At 42.3% G+C, this 22,242-nt stretch overlaps 1 protein-coding gene across 1 annotated transcript in view; it reads right to left on the minus strand.

Moving 5' to 3' along the window:
- Positions 1-22,242, minus strand: part of LOC308318850 (transcription initiation factor TFIID subunit 4) — a 118,696-nt gene that overhangs the window by 91,857 nt on the left and 4,597 nt on the right. The window contains exons 3-6 of the mRNA XM_080768523.1: positions 7,882-8,061; positions 6,440-6,562; positions 4,529-4,618; positions 1,268-1,462 (exon numbers count right to left, since the gene is read on the minus strand). Coding sequence (XP_080624649.1) covers positions 1,268-1,462; positions 4,529-4,618; positions 6,440-6,562; positions 7,882-8,061 — 588 coding nt within the window. The remainder of the gene's footprint in view (positions 1-1,267; positions 1,463-4,528; positions 4,619-6,439; positions 6,563-7,881; positions 8,062-22,242) is intronic.

The following is a 22,242-nucleotide window of genomic DNA, read 5'->3' on the forward strand; positions in this document are numbered from 1 at the left end:
TAGTTAAAAACGTATTGAGTCCTACCCCTTCTTTGTGTAGCCTACCTCAATACATACATGAGTCTTCAGAGAGGCTTTCTGCCACAATATTTACACACGCGTTAAAAGTGAGGACAAAACAAAAGGCAATGTTTACATGAACATAACATGGGGTCATCTTAAAATCGTCTCATATAAGAATTGAGGCGATCTAATAACTAACTTTTAAGAAACCCAATGATTAATTAAGGATGATTTGTTAATAAACATTAAAGGACCACTTCAACCTATCTTCACATAATTGGTCCTCACTAATGTTCATGATAAAATAGCAAAAACTAAATCTACTCAGTCAGTGTCTCAGGAGGGCTGTGGGCAGTTCAGAAACCCATCCACCAGTGACCTGGTGAAGTGTCTCATACTAATGAAGGCTCTGTTCTATTCTGGTCAAACAGAGTCAGGCCAGGGTGCATGTTGTCTCACTGGAAACACTCTGTGGGCATTAAGTAACTCATTTACTGGCTGCCAACATTGATTCAGTCTGTAGTCCCTTCACTGCCTCCGGATGCAGCAGGGACTTTATTTTGAAGACCCCCAAATTCACGCCCAAAATGAACCGGAAGCAAAATCGCCTAAAGCTAATGTGGCTACCGGCTTTTTATAAGTCATCCAAAGCGTTAATATTGTAACCGCGAGGTAGCAGCGATTTAGTAATGAGCCACTAACATCCACGTTCGGTTAAATCTGAGAAAATCCCGGCCATAATGGCAGTAGACGAGGGGAGATCATTTCATTGACGGACCACAGGAGAGCCGAGCGTTACCTATAGTGACAGGGACGCTGCTACACGGTGGATACCAGTGAGACCATTCTGAATTAATAAAACTCCAAAAAGTTGTCAAAGTTGTCTTCGGCAGAGAGCACCATTGGGAAAAAAGTAATAAAAGACGAGTGTGCGTGCGTGCGTGCGTGCGTGCGTGCGTGCGTGCGTGCGAGAGAGAGAGAGAGAGAGAGAGAGAGGTCCGCGGACCACCTGCCTCAAAATGCATCTATCAATGAGAGTCTATGATCTATCTTTGAACGGGTAAGGACTAGTTTATATAATTGAGTACTACAGACGAACAGTTTAAGTCCACACTAATTATCCATAACGTATAAATGATGGATAAGGGGTCAGGACAACGAGGCCTTTTCGTGGAGGGGTCAGAATAAATTTTTTGACTTAAACTGTTTTTCATCTGTAGCCCAATTTCTTTCCAATATGAGCACTGTGCATAACTGTACATACCACAGCAGCCGTGTTTCCGAGATTCCTGGGGGTACTGATGCTGTTGTGCTGCTGGCACATGCGGGCAGCTGGCCCTGGTGCCACGGGGGCACTCGCCACCGGCTTGACCCCCTGCTGCTGCTGCTGCAGGGGGGGGACCTGGACCACAGTCTGCTGGCTGCTGAGAAGAGAGAGACGTAGCGCTGGGAGGCTTTTCTGTCAATGTACAGACAGACAGACAGAGAGAGAGAGAGAGAGGTTAGTTATATGCCATTACATACAGTTATTCAGTATTAGAGAGCAGACATTTCCTAGCCTGTGACAAAATTATTGTCTTAATGGTTTTGATTGATTGATTGATTGATTGACTACTTTATTACCAGTTCACAGACAAAAGCAGAGGTACAGTTTTAAACAAAGGCTGTTCAATTCATCGAGACATTTAAAGACGAACAATAATATACAAAATATGCAGAAACAATATATAAATGAGTAGTGAAAAAATGTTTGGGGTCATTTATGGGGATAAGCTTAAGACATTTTACAGGGGCCAGTTGCGAATTGCAGCCACATGTACAGTAAGTGCTCTTTCTAGAGTGGTTTTGAAGGAGAGTAAGGATTCACACCTTTGTATGACTATTGGTAGGGCATTCCATATTTTGGGGACATAGCAGGAGAAGAAATGTTCAGTAGTACAGATTGATTTGATTGAAGTATTTATTTCATTTAATTTCACATGAAAGCACAACTCAATTATTGAGTTGTGCTTTCATGTGAAATTGAATTGAATTGAGTCTCAATACAAAGACTGTTACTGTGGACGACACCATAAGATGTACAAATATACACTTCTATATATGATTACTTTAGTTGCCATTTTTTCACTGGAAAGTTTGCCTCTAAAATACGACCCAGCACCCAGGTAGGTAATTTCCTCTTTTCTTGTGATAACATTGTCACCCACTTTTACTGTGAAGCCGTGCCTTGCTGAGGTTTATTTTGGACCCAAAGAGAATGGATTCAGTTTAACCCAGGTGTAATGATAGTTTGTTATCAGCGACCCAGGTGCAGATTCTACCGAGTTCAAAGCTAAGGGCTTTTTTAACCTGCAATGTGTCCTTGCACCGAGACCAGCAGAGCCGAGTCATCTGCGAACAAGAACAAATTGCAGTCACAAGCTGATGTCATGTATTAAGAACAGTAAAGGCCCTAGTATGCTTGCTTGAGGAACGCCTCAGCTCACTAGGAGGGGTGAGGACAGGGTTCCGTTCACCTCCACGACTTGCTTTCTCCCCCCCTGACAGAATTGCATCCAGTTCACTGATGTTCTATCAAAACCAATTACTTTCAGCTTATCAATCAGGTTTGGTATACACAAGAAGACAAAATATAGAATTGCATTTATTTACGAATTTGGGAGGCAACTGTCTTTGCTGGATGCATGCTTTATATTTAACCTACTACTAGCCATTAAACTTCAATAAATAAAAGAGGTATACACATTAAGCATGCTTTACTAAAACTGTACTTACCGTACTAGTGTTACTAGTGCGTGTGCACACGCACGTCACACACGCAAAGAAAACCTTTAGCCATTTCCCACAATGCGCTTGTTCTCCTTTCCCTAGACCTGAAGAATTGATGCAGCTTCTCTGTGACTATTTCAGGCAGAATCTTTTGTGATGGAAGCGACCTAACACTGCATGACAACATGTGTTCGTTGGCTGACTGGGTGGCCAGGCATGGTGATGTGACACTCATCGTGGCTGGCTGGAGAGGCCCCCTAGCTACTGGGGCCAAGGGCCGCAGGGGCCATTGTCACACACAGTCGCTAGTCAGGCCAGAAGGGGGATGGCTGCCACCCCTGCCTTTGTACGCAAGAGTGTGTGTGTGTGTGTGTGTGTGTGTGTGTGTGTGTGTGTGTGTGTGTGTGTGTGTGTGTGTGTGTGTGTGTGTGACTGTGTGTGTGTGTGTGTGTGTGTGTGTGTGTGTGTGTGTGTGTGTGTGTGTGTGTGTGCGCGTGTGCATGTGCATGTGCATGTGCATGTGTTTGCATCTGTGCATGTGTCACCTCATCTTACTGCCAGGCCTGCCCTTGTTGGCCTTGCTGCCAGTGTGCCTGCCTGGGGATGCAGCCAGTTTAGCATGCAGGGTTGAGGACACAGGCTTTAGGATGCTAGCTTAGGGACCTGTTTAGGGCAGTATAGTTCTCAAACTTTTAGGTGCAGAGGACCCACAAATTGACACATATTAGCCTGCGGTCCCACATTTGGAAATATATGCCAGGGACCTCCATAAGAGAGGATTTGTATGGCTCTATAGCAGTGATTCTGAACCATTGTATTTTCAAGGACCCCCAGTTTGATGTGCATTAGTCACTGCCTGACCCCCATTCGATGATATTTTGATCTATGGGACCCCAAACCACATAGTAGCATCATCCAATTGGTTCATAACTATCAATCCCCTGGACCCCTTTGAGAACTACTGGTTTAGGGGAACCCACTATAACATCAATATGACGGACCAGTTTACATTGGGTTTCCTAAACTGGTCTGTTTGGGGGTCAAACAGTGACTAACGCACAGCAAATTGGGGGTCCTTGACATGTAAATGGTTCAGAATCACTGCTAGAACAGTGGTTCTCAGCTGGTCAAAGACATATTTTATAGTCATTGTGCATGACTCTTGTCAGAACATCCATCAACCCTCAAGGGGTTGCTGTTTCATAGTCACAGCCACAACACCAGAGGGAGCACCTCCGACCTGGTACCCCCCAATTTAGTAAAGACATGGGGGGGGGGGGGGGGGGATTCATTCTAGCCACCATCATGTGAATGCCCTGTAAAATGTGAATCACTGGCTTCTTTCAAACCTGGCCTGAAAAAGCATCTGTCAGAAAACTATAAGTAGAGGTACTGTATAAAAATCCCCTTGAAATGAAGGCGTACCAGTGTAAATTGATAACATGTATTAATGAGTTAATATTCTATGCTCTGTTGATGAATTGAATACGTAGGACCACGACGGAAACAAGTTCCCAGAACTTTTTGTTTTGTTTTCCTTTTAGTCCTAATGTTTCACTGTCCGTGCTGTTCACATGTTTGACTAATAAAGACAGAAAAGATGGTCTTGCGATTTAATACAGACAGGTACCTGCTCCAGCTGGAAGTGTGCAAGGTTTGCATTCCTTTGTGATGCATTTGTATGCCTTGTTTGTTCTTTCTTGCAGAATAATACATGGGAGTGGGTGTGAGTGAGAGAGACCTAGGGAACACACACCTTGAGGAACGGCACCAGGTAGGGCTGGGGAGAGGACTTAAGCTCCGACTGCAGGCGACTGGTGAACTCCTCAGGGTCTATCTTGGCATCCTGTGAGGTGGGAGGGGAGGGGAGGGGAGGGGAGGGGGTGATTGATTGATTAATGTTTATTGTTCATTATACAGATTCCTATTAGCTGCCACCTTAACGACGAGTCTTCCTGGAGTCCAGCCATTAATATGCAATAATCACAATATATAACATTTCAGTATCAGTGTATCACATACAAAAAACATCCTCATGAAATATCACACTGAAAAAAAACATATAAAAAAGAGATAACAGAAATACTGAAGATTTTAAATGGCACAGTCAATCCAGTACGTAAATTAAGATGTTATTGTGTGTTTTGAGTGTGTACTTTATAAAGTTTTAAGTTTCCTTTAAAATTTTGAGTAACAACACTTTATCAAGACAGAGCAGATGATAAGTGAAGTAATGTTGTGTGGTGGTGACACTGACATGATCACACACACACACACACACACACACACACACACACACACACACACACACACACACACACACACACACACACACACACACACACACACACACACACACACACACACACACACACACACACACACACACACACATCCCTGCCGTGGGATACAGCTCATTAATAATCCTCAATAAGATGCAAAGTAGACAAGTAGACAATAAGAGAGAGAGGGGGGGGGGGGCTTGGAAATAGTTGCACGCTGCCATCTACTGGTGAAAAGTGTACACATACATTAAACACACATTAGAATCACCTTTGTTGTCACATCACAGGTTTAGTGGGTGAAATTAGTTTTCATGCATAGTTCCCATCATATCATTATTTCCATAGAAAAAATAAAGGGAAGAAGGAGAAGGGGGGAGAGGGGACGAGTTCAGACAAGAAACAAAAATATCTACATATTTACAGTACCTGAGATATGAAATAAAGATTCGTGAGCATAGCAGCAGATATATACTGAGCATGATATACTACTTATGGACGTTAGGGTGCTAGAAAAAACACACACAAAAAGACAAAATAGCCAACTGAGTATGATTAAGGTGCAGAATGTCAGTGCGTGTGAACGGCATAATCCTGGTATAATCTAAACCACAAGTAAACACAAACAAACAAACAAAGAAAAAGCGTGAGAGAGCAAACACTCAAGGGATTTCTTGCAAAAAAACCTTTCTACATTTCATCGTCTACTCGGGTTTTTGTGAACAGTGGACAGTTTTTAAGTTGCTCAATTCAGTATTTAGATATTTGATATTAATTTTAGCCACCCCTCCCCCTTCCTATACAAACCCATTATAAATTCAAACTCCATTTTAACCATGATAGATTCATCAAAAAACCTATAGTACGTCCAAAGCGGTTTGCAGGATTCAAATTCTAAAATAGCAAAAGTAGCACATCGTCATCGACAAGCTCGAAACGTGGCCCGAAGACAGACATTCTGCATGATGACTACTTTTACATTTTGTACTTTAACTCCCCTAATGCCTGGTACCATAGGGGGCGGTATTAGGTTCTGACTGAGTGCCAGACAAATGAACCAAATAAGCAAGAACAACGAGCTCTTGTTGTCTTCACGTTTGAACCTGAAGTAAAAGTCGGCCATTTTCACGCATTATGAGCCATACTGTTAGTAAAGTCCACGTGCACGTGCACGTGCTTTATGTGCCATAAAGTCGGCGTGCATGTGCATGTGAACGGACAATTACAGATTTTGCCTGTTTCTTCCATGGAGGCTAGCGGGGGCTAACAACAATGCTAAAAACAGGTGAATATAAAAAAAAAAAAATCTGAATAAAGGCGAATTAATCCAGCAGGTCTTGTACCAGAGACTTGACATTCTTAAAATGGGGCGGCCTTAGACTCACCAGCAGGTCTTGTACCAGCGACTTGACATTCTTGGAGGTCTCTGGAGACGGGGAGTTGTGGGACGCCAGTTTGATCAGCGTGGCCAGGAAGTTCTTACACTTCTTCACGTTCTCCTGCATTTCCTGTGAACCACAATGACAACAACCATGTTTCACTTTCCAGGAAGCAACGTGACCATCGGAAATTAAAGATGGATGAACGCAATATACTGCGTGTGTGTGTGTGTGTGTGTGTGTGTGTGTGTGTGTGTGTGTGTTCGTGCATGTGTGTGTGTGTGTGTGTGTGTGTGTGTGTGTGTGAGTGTGTGTGTGTGTGTGTGTGTCTTGTTTCCATTGTGGTCCTATGGGTAGTCTTCATGGCCAGACAGTAAAGGCTCAACTCAAATCGACTTCCTTTTGGTACCAGGTAGTTAGTTTGGGTAAATTGTCTGGAAACTACCTTGAAGCGACATGAGAGTGCATACCAGCCAATACCAGAAAGCTTAATACCAGAAGGATCTATAAGCTCACAATGCGTGACATCGCTATCTTCAAAAGACTTTTATACATTTGAAAACTTGAAATGGTGACATTCTTTACTTACTTTTGGTATTTTCAGTACAATACTTTTGTACTTGTTCTACTCAAGTATATTTTGAATTCCAGAGTATTTCTACATTGCAGCATTGATACTTTTACATAGAAAGATGAGTCTGGCAGGACATTGTGTCATGCTCGTGTAACTGGTAGCGAGTCAGCTAGCTAAGGTGCAGCTAGGAGGGGAAAGACCACATTCCTCCCAAGACCAACTGGACTAAACATTTTAATTTTCCATTCAAGCTAAAATAATAATAAGAATCTAAAATCAGTTTATGAGGGATTAATGCCAACCAAAACATTTTTACACTACGTAATTTTCACATGAACTTGTGAGTTGTAAAGAACTATCCAGGACAAACTTAATTAAAATACATTCATGTAATAAAGATTTATTTTAGTAATTATTCATACAATTATAATAACTGAACTGTAGTATTACTACTCACAGTATGCAATTTGGTACATTTACTTTAGCAATGTGGCAGAGTGTGTACTGTGAGTACATTCTGTTGTGTCTGTGGTGTAACTACTACTCACTAAGAGGCATTTTTACTTTACTGGAGTATGTCCAATTTGAAATACTTCAAACCACTGCAGCCCTATATACATTTCGGCCATTTGAAAATGTGTTTACCAGGCTGAGGCTACTATACAGCTGACCTCATGGTAACCCAGACTCCTGGCAGCTGTGACACTCCAACCCTGTAAGGCTTGACTTTAGACATGGAGAGACACCGAGGGAACGAAATAGGGTGAGAGAGGGAGAAAATAAAAAGATATATAGATATAGATGGGGAAGATAGAAGTACAGAGGACGAGAAAGGGAGAGAAACAGAGATGGAGGTTTTGCAGGAGAAACAGACCTGGGAGATAATGGGACCTCCAGGGGGGGCTGTGGGCGCCGCCGCAATGCTGGCCGTCTGTGGGGGCTGCTGAGCTGGTTGCGGCGTAGCCGGTCCCTGGACCTGGGCCTGGGTCTGGGGGGCCATGACCACGGGGGCCTGCTGGGGAGCTGTCACTACAGCCGGCGCCACGAGGCCCTTCTGAGAGGGGGAGAGAGAGCGGGGCAAGAAAAAAGAGACAAGGGATAAGATAAAACAGGACATGGTGCCTCGCTTGCAGCAGGGCCACAGAGAACAGGAGCCCGCTCCTGTCACATCGCGTGTCCTGACTGCTGTGGACATCTCCAGACAAACAACAGAGGAGGGAGTGTGGGGGAGGAGGGGGAAGAACGGAGGGTGTGAAGGGAGGGGCTCCAGGGTGGGCAGAGAAACACAGGAGAAGTCCTTGGGGAGGTTCCAGGGGGTCCCTAGCCAAATTTGTTGATATAGCATTAAAATCAGTTTAACGACTTTAACCCAAGTGTCGCATCATGAATCATGATGCATTGTGAGATGCTGTTTTCAGAAAACAGAAAAAAGAGGGTTAATGCATCCCTGACACTGTCATGTGGCTTGATGGCCCCTTAACAGCTGATTGAAACGCAGTCAGTCTCAAGCACACTGCACTGCTGCTGAACATCATGAACGTTTCTTAAGCAAGGTGAAACGCAAACAAAAGCCAACTGGAAGATGTTGGAATGCCATCTACTGTATGTGGAGCATGTTTATGGACATTATCTGCGGGGACGGGTGGTATACGTTGGCGAAAATGTTCTCTGTCTGTCCGCAACACAGAGCAGAGCGCACGCGGCAGTTTGTCTGTGATTACGCTGTTGGGGCGGGGGGGAGCGGGAGGTGACTGACACACATGGTGTAACTGCTATCCGTTAATACAATTATTTTTATTTTGTTCATGTCGCTGCAGTATCAGTCACGCCTGTTTGTCCTGTTAAACTTTGGATTTTAGTGTGTAGAATTCAGCTTTGTTTGGTTTTATGCCTGTGTGCTGGCTCCCTTAGGCCCAAATTATGTCTTTGGCCGTGGACCTTCATTCAAAATATGTTGTGCCAAGGACTGTGTGCTTTGTGAATGTATATTTCGGTGACGGCCTATCACTAGACCTGAAGAGTGAACCATATGTAAGGACTTAATTATGCATGTGTACATGACCTACATTTAGATTATTTGCATATAATAATTCATGTTAATATCTGTTTGTATCACGTCAGTAGAATACTAGTGCCAGCCAGGTACAAAGTAAACTGACAGTAAAGCAAGCACATTTGTGGTAATTATCTGTACACAACAGGAGTCGTGTTTACAAATTATGATTTGATCTACAGTATGTAGGTTCATGGAGTGTCTGTGTTGCTACATTTGTCTCAGAGCAGACTTATTATTTTATATCAATTACACTCCATGATGTTTAGCATATTTTAGTTTTTGTCGCAGGCCTAAACCAATAATTTGATTGTCTCCGGTAGGAAACTATAGCGGAGACTCCGCCGGCCATCAAATTATTGTCTTAGGAATGTGACAAAAACTAAAACAATTAAATAAATAACTTCAAGGCTTCATAGGATGTGTAATTGAAAAGAAAATAACTAATTATTTGGTTGAAATACTCCTTCAACTTGTAAAGTTGAAGGAGTGAATTAACTTAAAGAAAGTAGCAGGAGAAAGCAGCTCCTGCTCGGAAGTATTGTGGGCTCTGAAAGAATGAGCCGAGGGGAGCGAAGGAACGGTGAGGAGAGACGATGTGAGGAGGAGGAGGAGAAGATGAAGAGCCGCCGGGCACATCACACCGCCAGCTATGCCTTTGCTCTCTCCTTCTCTCTCTCTCTCTCTTCTTTTCTCCCTCTCTCATGGCGGAGCTGAAGCCTTGTTAGCTTTCTAAAGAGAATCAGGCAGTTGGCTGATGAATGATTCAGCGGCTGACTGCGGAGGGAAGGAAGAGGCTCAGGATGCCTTCCGTATCTCCCCGCAGGGTCAGACGAGAGAGACTGACAGGCTGACACAGGAGGGACTGGGGGGTGGGGGGTGTGTTGTGGAGGTGTTTGGGGGGGGGGGGGGGGGGTACTGGAGGTGGGGGCCCGGGGAATAAACACAATTCCCTTTCATTTCCCTGGCTTCCCCTGTGCCACGGCGACGGAGGCGAGGCGCTAATTTGACAATGTTGTGATGATGAGAGTGGCGAGAGAAGCTGACGACTCCAGCTAGCTGCATGTCTGTCTCCTAATGGTGTTCCATTGTACCAGCTGGTTAACAAACGGGTGATCAACACTCGTCCCAGGTCTCACTGAGCTGAGGAGGAACATAAAACCAGCAGTATACTCCGGGGCCGAGGGCTCTAGTGTTTCAAGAAATCATATATTTTGTATGCGTGTGTGTGTGTGTGTGTGTGTGTGTGTGTGTGTGTGTGTGTGTGTGTGCGCGTGTGTGTGCGTGCGTGCACTATATATGGGACAAAAAGAGGGCTCATAAGAAGAAAGAAAAATCGCAGGAGTTGCTAGTCTAGTTATATAAACTGTAAAAAAGGATGGACCTTCCAAGGAAGGGACTGCACACTCCAGGCAACAGAAACTGACAACTTACTGCAACTTATTTATTAACAGGTAGAGTCAGGGAGTGACATTTACAGTGGCAGCACAGTTCTGCCGGGACTCTCTACCTGCGGTGCGTGCATTAACCTTTGTTTGTTCATAGGCTCTATGCCATAGGTTCTCAAAGTGGGGTCTGGGGAGCCCCTATAGGGGTCCTTGGGGAGGGGGGTACCTAAGGGTCCTCAGCAAAAGTAGTTAATGTCGAATCACAATCATTTTAACCACTAACCATTTATACGTTGGCTGCGAGCTTGTACATCTGCTATTTTGGAAGTTTTTGAATCTAGTACATTTCTTTATTTATTATTACATAAATCTTCTCTTCTGGGGGTCCCTGCCACACAACCTTTTGGGAGTCCACGGCCAAATACCTATCAATTTAGGGGTCCTTGACATGAAAAAGTCTCCAATTCTACATTTTTGTTGCCAAAACGTGATTGTTCTCACTAAGTTAGGCACTTAATGTCCTCATGAGTCAAGTGACAATGGCCTTTTGTACTCCATAACGTTAGCATGTAATTGCCTTCAAAAATGTGTGGCCGTGGGTCTAGTAATTACAAAGTGCATATATCATGAACGCAACATCCAATAAAACCAAAATAGGAATCGATGTAATGGATAAAAGCAAAAAAATCTCATGACTGAAAACCTCTGTATTTTGATTTGTGAAATATCAGTCAGAGTAGAAATGATAAACATAATCATGAGCGATGCTCTGAAACCCTTTCTACTGTTAAATATGAAATTAGCCTTGAGTATGGGAAATGCCGTGGCAGATTTGGCTGTTCAAATACCTATTTCCAAAATTATTATAACATTTATTGATTATTGGAGAACACCAAATACTAATATGCAGGTGCTGTCTTTCCCCCCCCATTAATCAGTGTTTCAAATGATCTTTTACATCAAGTTTAAGCTGTCAAAAGACAATGCAATGCTGCCCTCTAGTGACATCCTTTTGTCTTTGTGGCTGCTCATCCCACATGAGTTACTAGTTGGTTTTAGATGATTGTGCCGACTAGTGAAGCTGTACACAGTGTGAAACTGTCTTGACAAAGGCAATGAGAGAAGGGACAATCCTAATCAAGTCATGGATTTTAATATCTGCCTCATGATCTCGTGTCATATGTGCTTCTCTCTTCCCTGACAGTAGGCTATTTTAGACTTTTCCAGGATATTTAACCCAATTTCCAGGACTACTAACAGTTTAGCTATTTGCTCTCACCGTTCCGCTCATGTGCTGCAGCTGCACAGGTTGGTGTCACGTGACAAAGGAACAGACCTTAAACCTACAAGCTAACTACGCATCACGCTGAATGCGTGATACTGTGAGCTTGTAGATCTGTTCTTTTTGTCATGCCCTATACATTATACTGCAATCACACAGCCCGTTTGGAGAAAAAAAACTACTTTTGTTACATATTTCGCGTAAAAATGTATTGGAAATGTTTTATATTTACAAAATAATTACCCAAAAAATGCATAGTCAAATATTATTTTCCAGGACCCCTGATATTATTCCAGGACCTTTAATACATTTCAAAATCTTTCCAGTACTGGAAAGGTTTTTTCTAATTTCAAAACATTACCAGGAATTTCATGACTGTGGGAACCCTGAATATCTTTAAAAAGGGAGGTGGACGTTTGATGCAATTTACAATTTAGGCAAGGTAATCATATACCGTACATCAAATTAAGGGAATCTAGCCTCAGTCTAATGTTTAAACAATATACTATAATAATAATAATCTGTACATTGGACACTAGATAAACAAATGAGCCTAGCCTAGTTTAAATAACATGCTATTTAAATTCCATGTTCAACATTGATACCTTCTGGAGACCCGTATTACACACACACACACACACACACACACACACACACACACACGCACGCACGCACGCACGCACGCACACACGCACACACACACGGTTTTTAGTATGATTTGAAAATACTTCTTAGCATAGTCGAGGTATCACATATCATCAACACAACACAACTAATATTGAAACTTGACCAAATAGTTGCTGCCAAATTATAGTTCCCGTTTTAAAATCAGTTGTGATTTAGCCTTATCAGTCCCTCCAGTTACCACAGGTGGTAATGTGAGGCCAGGGCCAGTGAAAGGCGTGACATAATCAGAGAATATCGTACTTTATGTCTATTTATAAGCTATTTTAATGCATACATTGCATACTATACCTATGGCTCTATTTCCACCTACTGGTGGATGAGTATACTAGAGCAGACCAGGAGCAGAGGTCAGGGTCAGACGTTAAAGCAGCACTATGTCACTTTGTTTTAATTCATACATTAATAATACAAGATAACTTATACAATTGGGTTGGTTGAATTTTTGTCTCCCTGTTCCTCTATTGAGGCATTTAGATTGTGTCAAAGGTGATGTCTCCCTTATAGACACAGGACCTGACACGAATTATGACCTGATGGTCGAGATTAAATGTATCCCCTGAGCAAGCATGCAGGCTCTATTAGCTCAATGGTAAAAATGTCAGCACTTGTGCAAGAAACAGGGTTCAAATCTGGGGTAGAAGAGGAAAGTTACTGTACATACAGTAGTGCAGATTTAAGTCATCTTTACTGTATTAAAAATGTAAATTTAGTTTTACTACCTTTTGTAAAACAAAACATGTATTACTAAGTTACTACTTATTCTGTACTAATAGTTTCATCCTTGCTGCAGAGCTGCTGTCACAACTGACTATCCATTGGGATCAATAAAGGTCTACGTGTCTACCCAGAGTATATTAGCACAACACATAGAGTATACACACTCTTTTGACACTGAGGAGGAATTCTGTGACCTCAGAGTGTGGTGTTCCTTGTTTAATGAAAGTTTGGAAAGCTCTATTCTAGAACAGGGGTCTTCAACGTTTTTTCAGGCCAAGGACCCCTTAGCTGAAAGAGAGATGAAGCAGGGACGCCCACCCTACTACATGTTGTAAAATATTGTGTGGCAGATTAACCTTTTTCATAGATTTAACGGATAGCTTCATAGACTTGTTTGGCAGCACTGTCTGTCATTATGTAGTTTTGTTGGATTCACGTTAATGTGCATTTTCAGACAGTTAACCACTTAAACCCTCAATACTTTGAAAACTTGTACTTGGTCTGCTTTTCTCCGGCTCCACCAAACCGCTGAAAATACCCGATCTACAACGTGCGCAGCACGAGGTGTTGTGGGCTTGTAGTTCTGCTATTTCATTTAGTTACTCTGAGGGCCCACTAGGTGTCTCGGACCCCCTGTTGAAGACCCCTGTGCTAGAATAATTATTTATCTTTCACATATGGAATGTTGCATGGCGCACCTGTCTCAATTGATTTACACATTATCCACAAGGGATGATCTGTCATCTCTGTCACCTCGTTAGGAAAAGCAATTAAGCCACAACTTTACAACATTACGGATTCAATGGCACCAGGCTGGAGTTTATTTTTTTAAGAATGAACGATGTATCCACAGGTGATAATAAGCAAATTCCACTCAATTATTCACTGGCTCATTACAATCTCGAAAGGAGAGGACCTCCTAGAGTCATTAGGGGGGCTATGAGATATTAATTTGATTATTAATCACACCTCAATCTATGGACAAAACAATCACCGTAATTAATTCATTACAAAGCAATTACAACAGCGAAACATATTCACCGGTACCACATTGTCAGCTTGTAGCTTGTAGAGTTTGTAGATTGTGAGCTTGTAGATCGTCATTTCAAATAAATAGCGCCGATGCTCATGTGGTCTACAAGTTGCTTCTCTTGGGCTTGTTTGACCTGGTTCAGTGTTGCTTATTTCTCAAAATCTGGCACTATGAGGACACTATTGATGTGCATACCTTGGCGAGCGGAGCACCTCCCTTCAGTCACCGGTAATGGAACTGCTCCTGCCCATACGGTTAACGGCCCGGCACCATTCTAGCTACTCTTCACTTCAATGTTCCCCAGACTTTCTTTCTTTCTTTCTTTTGTTCATGTGTACACGGCAACAATAATGCTCATAGGCCTACAACAAATAATTTATATTTGATATGATACAATGATATAATATTGTTTTATTTTATTTTTTCATCGTATGTGTGAGATTTATGCCACACCAGCTGACGTCAAGCCTGGCTGAGATTTTAGAGTGAAAGTGAGCTCTCAAACTCATATAAAAGAAAACCAATATAACGTTAGTGGGATTTGTTTGACCCCACTACTAGTGTATCCAAGTATCGACTCAGGGTAAATTCTTTCTTGATGCACATAAGATTCTAACCCCAATGCAGTCTGGTTTAAGGGCAAAACATAGTACTGTGACAGCATGCCTTAATGTTATTAATGACATCAGCGGTGTCCTGGGTTCTAAATCGTTCTGTGCAGCCTTATTCATTGACCTTAGCAAGGCATTTGACACTGTGGACCACCATGTCTTGCTAAATGTCCTCTCGAATAAAGGTTTTCGCCACAATGTGCTAGATTGGTTCAAAAGCTACTTATTCGGCTGTGTGTTAAATTTGATTTGAGAAAGAAATCCCTCAAGGTTCCATTCTATGGCCTTTGCTTTTTCTGCTGTATGTAAACCATATATGTACTCAATCCAAGCATTGTAGGTATCATATGCATGCCGATGATACAATTCTGAATTCCTTTTTCTTTTTTTTATATATTTTTTTATCCCACGATTTTGTAACCCAGTTTTCTTTTCACCCAGTGCCAATTATCTAATGTAATCCTGGGCGCTACACCTCCTCTGCCAACCTGGGGGGGCAGCGGACTGACCTCATGCCTCCTTCTATGCATGAGGAGTCCAAGCTGCTTCTTTTCACCTGACAGAGGGGAATTTCCCCGGCCGGACGTAGCGCGTGGAAGGGACACGTTATTTCCGACCGGTTCCTTTCCCCTCCATCAGGCGCCCCGGCTGGCCAGGGGGAGGTAGTTTTAGAGACCAGGATTACGGCATGTTTTTGTGAGGGTATCTACCCTAGGGGACACGGGGAGAACATGCAAACTCCACACAGTTGGCCCTATCGCCAACCCCCGCCTCGGGTATAGGCACTGATGACGCGGAGGAGGGAACACGCCGCCAGTGCCCACAGCGTCCCCAGCGGGAATCGAACCCAGGACCTTCTAGCTGTGAGGCGACAGCACTACCAACTGTGCCACAATTCTGAATTCCTGTGCCCCCTCACTTGATGGCAGTGTCAAACTTGGCCTATGACTTTGCCTCATTGCAGCATGAATTGCTAAATGGCAAACCTAAATAGCCTAGTCAATGTCCCCTCAAACATCACCACTCTGGATGGAGTATCCATTGAATGGGTTGAGTGAGCTGTATAAATATCTTGGGATTTGGTTGGACAACAAGTTCAACTTCAAACACCACATTGATGCCATGGCAAAAAAGCTTAAGTTCATGCCGAGTTTCTTCTACAGAATGAAGTCCTGCTTTTCTAATGCTTGTCGCAAAAAGCTGATAATACAGGCCTCTTCCTGTCGATTATGGCGATACTGTCTACCGTTTTGCTAGTTCCTCAACTCTGAGCAAACTTGACCCCCTTGTTTCATGCTACATTGAGGTTCATAACCAACTCCCCTTAATATAGGACTCATCACTGTACTCTGTATGCCCTAGTGGGTTGGTACTCCTTAACGTCTCGCAGGTTGCTACATTGGTATATTCTCACTTATAAAGCCATCCTTGGTGATCTCCCACTTTACATTTGTTCTCAATTTGAACTTGTCCAAAACTCTCTCAACCTCCGATCAAATGCGCCATGCACTATGTCGTGCCCACAACAAAATCTGAGGATGGAGAAAAAAAAGGCTTGTTTTTTTTGGACCCTGGTCTTGGAATGACCTACAGTACAGACCAGACTCAAACTGGCTTCTGTGATTCCCCTTGTGAGCTTTTAAAGTATTGCCATCGGGCCGGCACACTTCCCAAACATTGCTATGTATAGCAAATGTTGGTTGGTAAACTTGGTATTCAACCCTTTTCTATGAGTTGCTTAGTGGATTGGATGATTGCACTCTCCCACAGTAATAAGGGAAAAAAACACATATTGGCCATTTTTACACTTTATTAAGTGTTAGGGAACTCGGTAGCGGGAGGAAGATCCATACACAGCCCCAACAGCTTGGCATGGTATGGGGCAGTATCTCTCTCACAGGCAAGACAGAACTTGAAGTTGTCATCATTAAACGCAATATATAAATGCAGTGAGTGAGATTAAGGATGAGATTTTGGAGCCAGCGGCGACCCCATGTCTTCAGAATCTGGGACCTAACGCCATCCTCCAGGATGACAATGCTCACCCCCACAGAGCCAGGATCATCACAGAGTAGCCTACCTCCAGCATTTTGGAGTGGAGAGGATGAAATGGCCTGTCGTGAGTCCAGACCTCAACCCATTTGAACACTTGTGGAATCAGATTGCTGTACGAGTGACCAACAGAACCATGTTGGATGACTTGCAACAAAACCTGGTTGAGGAATGGGATGCCATCCCACAGCAAAATGTGGCTAGGTTTGATGACCAGCATGGTGCCAAGCTGTTGCAGTGCTTTTGGATCTTTCACCCGCTACAGAGTTCCCTAACACTGAGTGTAAAATTAATAAAGTGTAAAAATGGCCAATATGTGTCATCGTCCCCCCCCCCCCCCCCCCCCCCCCCCTTATTACTGTGGGAGAGTGCAAAGCAAAGGTTGAATACCAAGCACTTGCCATTTTGGCAAGTTTTTTGGAGGCGCTACCCACACATTTACCTGTGTTGTTGCTCATTCTCACGAATGCCTGATCTTTACAATCAATACCTCGTTGTAATGGTGACTAGTCAACAATTATAATTTTATAAAATACAATACCAATTGGTATTATAAAAGTGGAGAAATACTGGACCAAAGTTAAGTTTCCAAACTTTTGTTGCCGAGTTTATATATACACAGTATAATATATTTTAAAAAAAAGACAAACACACTAGTTAGAGCAAAAGCTGGGCTAAAAGTAGTGTACAGAGAGTAGTGACTGATTAAAGACAGCTACAGTAGGTGGCAGAATAGCAGCATGAAACATGACAGCTGACTAGGGATGTGCCGATGAGACATTTTGGCCGATATAATGAATTGCTGTTATGGCCGATAACCGATATTACCGATGTCGATATGATCTCATTCTGTATTGAAAAATTGTAATAATTTTGTCCATTCTGAAAAATACATGTAACAGGTTAGCTGCACTGCAGGCAAGTCAGATTTAACTTAAGTACCTTTTATATTTAATATTGTGAGCTTGTAGATCTGTTCAAGCTGTTACTTTGGGCTTGTTTATCTGTAAAGACAGACCGATTAATCAGTCTGATTGATTTATCAAACCGATGCGATTAATCTAAAAACAACTCAAATCGCCCGATACCGATGTGTTTGCCGATTAATCTCTCATCACTACAACTGACCTGTCTGTTGTGTTCCATCCAGCAACTATAATCTGGCCAGCAGAGACCACAAGACAACATTGATGTGGATTAGTCTTCATTAAAACAGATTACCTCCCTAAAAGCATCTTTATCCCGTTCTAAAGCCCTAACCACACCAAAGGGTCAAGACGGTTTTAGCGTTGTCCCTGCGATGTGATATGTCTTGTTGTTGCACGTTGACCCACGTTGACCGTTCACGTTGATTCAACGCAATTCAATGGCCCAAACTACACCAAAGGGTCGAGGCGGTTTTAGCTTTAATTCCTTGCAACCGTTTGGACCCAAGGAGTTGCCTGGTGACCCTTTGGTGTGGTTAGGGCTTTAGAGGCATCAGCTATAATGTGTAACCAGCAGGTGAGTCAGTATGATAAACAACACACAAAATGTGAGTGGGGAGGAATCAATTGGCATAACGGCTAAATTGGGGAGAGAAAGGTATAAAAATTTAAAAACGAGTCTGCAAATAAAGGCCCTAACAAACTGATCAGGCCCGAGGTCCGGCCCGGCCCGACTAATTCGCATAGATTTTAGGCCTGACGCGGCCCTAAAACATTGGGTCGGGTTGGGCGGCTGGGCCGTGTCGGGTTTGGGCAGAATTTGAAGTCGGTGAAGTGGTACTTTAACACGCCATCTCTATTTGAGTTGTGGGTGAATTTTGTCCATTGCATCAAAGTAAGACATCTCCACGTACAGTCGTACATACATCCATTAGCTTTTACACAGTCACTCAACAGATGTCATGATGCTGTGACTCTCAACAGATTGCTCATGAAACGCATGATCATAAGAGCCTGTACCCTTATCAGCCACATACAGTACTCAGATATACTGTAGACACAAAGCAAAAACCTTCCCATGCAAACACAGAAACACTTTCACCGTGACACAGCTTAGCTCCACCACGTTTCTCACAAAGGCCCGTCCATGACAGGTGCACATATGGAGTCAGAACAGTCTCTAAAGATTCACAGTAAATAACACAGATTTGTAACTCACAAGTTCAGATTTGCAACTCACGTGAGTGAATTTGTGTTTCACATTTGTGTTTTGTATCCACAAGTTCAGATTTGTGTTTTGTATCTGTGTTTCGCATCTGTGTTTTGTATTTGTGTTTTGTATTTGTGTTTTGTATCTGTAATTCGCATCTGTGTTTTGTATCCGTGTTTCGCATCTGTGTTTTGTATTTGCGTTTTGTATCTGTAATTTGCATCTGTGTTTTGTATCCGTGTTTCGCATCTGTGTTTCAAACACAAATACAAAACACAGATGTGAAACACGGATACAAAACACAGATGCAGATTACAGATACAAAACGCAAATACAAAACACAAATACAAAACACAAATACAAAACACAGATGCGAAACACGGATACAAAACACAAATCTGAACTTGTGGATACAAAAGACAAATGTGAACCTGTGAGTTCACTCACGTGAGTTGCAAATCTGAACTTGTGAGTTACAAATCTGTGAGACCTTTGAGACTATTTTTGAGACTCTTCTGACGTTGGGCGTTAACGGACGTCATCATTGGCTGAGGGAATCTGTCAATCATTCTGAATCATTCTGATTGACAGATTCCTCGGCCAATCAGATCGGTCCGCCTTCAGCCAATCCTATGGCTCCTTACATTGTGGGGGGGGGGGGGGTGCTCCTTTTGCACTGCATCGATGCTTGGAAGAGCTTCAGTTAAAATTAATTCATATTAATATTAATTCATATTATATTAATATAATAATATTATTATTATTAATATTAATAATATTAATATCTATATATATATATAATATATAATATTATTATATTATTATTATTATATTGAATATTATTATATTATTATTATTATTATATTGAATATTATTATATTTAATATTTAATATTGAAGATGCTCATCATATTAATATTATTAATTAATTAATATTAATAATAATATTATTAATATAATATTAATATTAATTAATATTAATATGAATTAATTTTAACTGAAGCTCTTCCAAGCATCGATGCAGTGCAAAAGGAGCCCCCCCCCCACAATGTAAGGAGCCATAGGATTGGCTGAAGGCGGACCGATCTGATTGGCCGAGGAATCTGTCAATCAGAATGATTGACAGATTCCCTCAGCCAATGATGACGTCCGTTAACGCCCAACGTCAGAAGAGTCTCAAAAATACATTTGTCTTTTGTATCCACAAGTTCAGATTTGTGTTTTGTATCCGTGTTTCACATCTGTGTTTTGTATTTGTGTTTGAAACACAGATGCGAAACACGGATACAAAACACAGATGCAAATTACAGATACAAAACGCAAATACAAAACACAGATGCGAAACACGGATACAAAACACAGATGCGAATTACAGATACAAAACACAAATACAAAACACAGATGCGAAACACAGATACAAAACACAGATACAAAACACAAATCTGAACTTGTGGATACAAAACACAAATGTGAAACACAAATTCACTCACGTGAGTTGCAAATCTGAACTTGTGAGTTACAAATCTGTGTTATTTACTGTGAATCTTTAGAGACTGTTCTGACTCCATATGCACAGGCCACATTGAAATACCTACTTCATACTTTCTCAAATCCAAAAACAAAGCCTGTGCACTGTGCAGTATATAATAAAGGTGATATTATCCTCTCAATGTCAAAATGCATAAATGCAGTATGAAGCAGTATGTGACCAAAATAATTTACATCAATTATGTCCATTATCATCCGATAGGATAGCACAACAATGGACATCATGTTGTACTATAGCACACAATGGCCGCTAAATTATTATCCATTGATTAAAGAGTTTTGGTTAAGGTTATGAAAAACATAAAAAATGGTCATCATGTACAACCAAACCATCCAAGATTATAAAAAATAATTTGGAATATGGAATGCGTTCCAGGGCCACAAGAACCGGCCCCATCGGCCAAATTTAAATTAAAGTGGAAGACCTCTGTGTCTTCTGCTGCAAGCTGTGCCCTAGTTTTTTTCTGCTTTTAACTGTGTTCTTGTACTGTTTTAACCTGTACGGCGACCTTGAGTGCCCTGAAAGGCGCCTTATAAATAAAATGTATTATTATTATCGGCAAGCTCGAAACGCGGTCTGAACAGACATGTTTTGAGCTTGTCGATCTGCTACTCTTTCCATTTGAATCTTATAACTGGTTTGGACAGGGACGATATGTATGGTACAGCACATACAGATACAGATACAGATACAGATACAGACCTAATCACAGCTTCAAATATTTGCATCTGGCTCGTAACCTGTATCACATTTCCACAGAGTTCCAAACCCTTCTCTGTAAATGAAGTGTTTCGGAAGCAGTGTTTGTGTTCAAGCCACAGGCAGAAGTGTGGAGGGCCCCTGCCCTTTTGCCTCAAAGTGTCCTTTCCTTAAAAAAAATTGCCACATGTGTGTGTGTGTGTGTGTGTGTGTGTGTGTGTGTGTGTGTGTGTGTGTGGGGGGGGGGGGGGGGGGGGGAGCAACAAGGGCTCATGTGGGGGGGCCAGTAAGGGCTTGCGTTGGGGGCCAATAAGGGCTTATGTGGGAGGCCAATAAGGGCTTGTGTGGGGGGCCAATAAGGGCTTATGTGGGGGGCCAATAAGGGCTTATGTGGAGGGCCAATAAGGGCTTGTGTGTGGGCCTGTGGGGGGGGGGGGGAATATGGAATTGTGTGGGGGGCCAATAAGGGCTTATGTAGGGAGCCAATAAGGGCTTGTGTGGGGGGCAATAAAGGTTTATGTGGGGGGGAAATAAGGGCTTATGTGGGGGGCAAATAAGGGCTTATGTGGAGGGCCAATAAGGGCTTATGTAGAGGGCCAATAAGGGCTTATGTGGGGGGCCAATAATAATTCATTATAGGCCTACTTTTAATGTGCTGGCTGCCATCAGTCAGTTTGTTTCAGACTAATGAGAGTGTATTGCTTATTTTACTGTCCAATGACATGAAATGGCACAAGGGACAGACCCCACAAAAAGACCACCCCAAAAATCAGAAATGTGCCCTTTTCTGGGGTTTGAGCCCCTGCCCCCTCAGCGCTCTCTGAACGGCCCTGCCTCATCGCAATTATTTGAGATAATCAAATAATCAAATAATCATTGAATCATGTCGAACAATGTTCATATATTCAAAGAAATTGTGGATATAGAAGATCTACAAACTCAATTTTGAGCTGGTAGATTGGCTATTTTCACTATTCATAGTATAGTTATTAAATTCTGTAAGTTATTCGTCATATCTGTGCACCTTTT

Source organism: Protomyctophum bolini (assembly GCF_963924005.1).
Source record: "Protomyctophum bolini genome assembly, chromosome: 1".
Lineage (NCBI taxonomy): Eukaryota > Metazoa > Chordata > Actinopteri > Myctophiformes > Myctophidae > Protomyctophum > Protomyctophum bolini.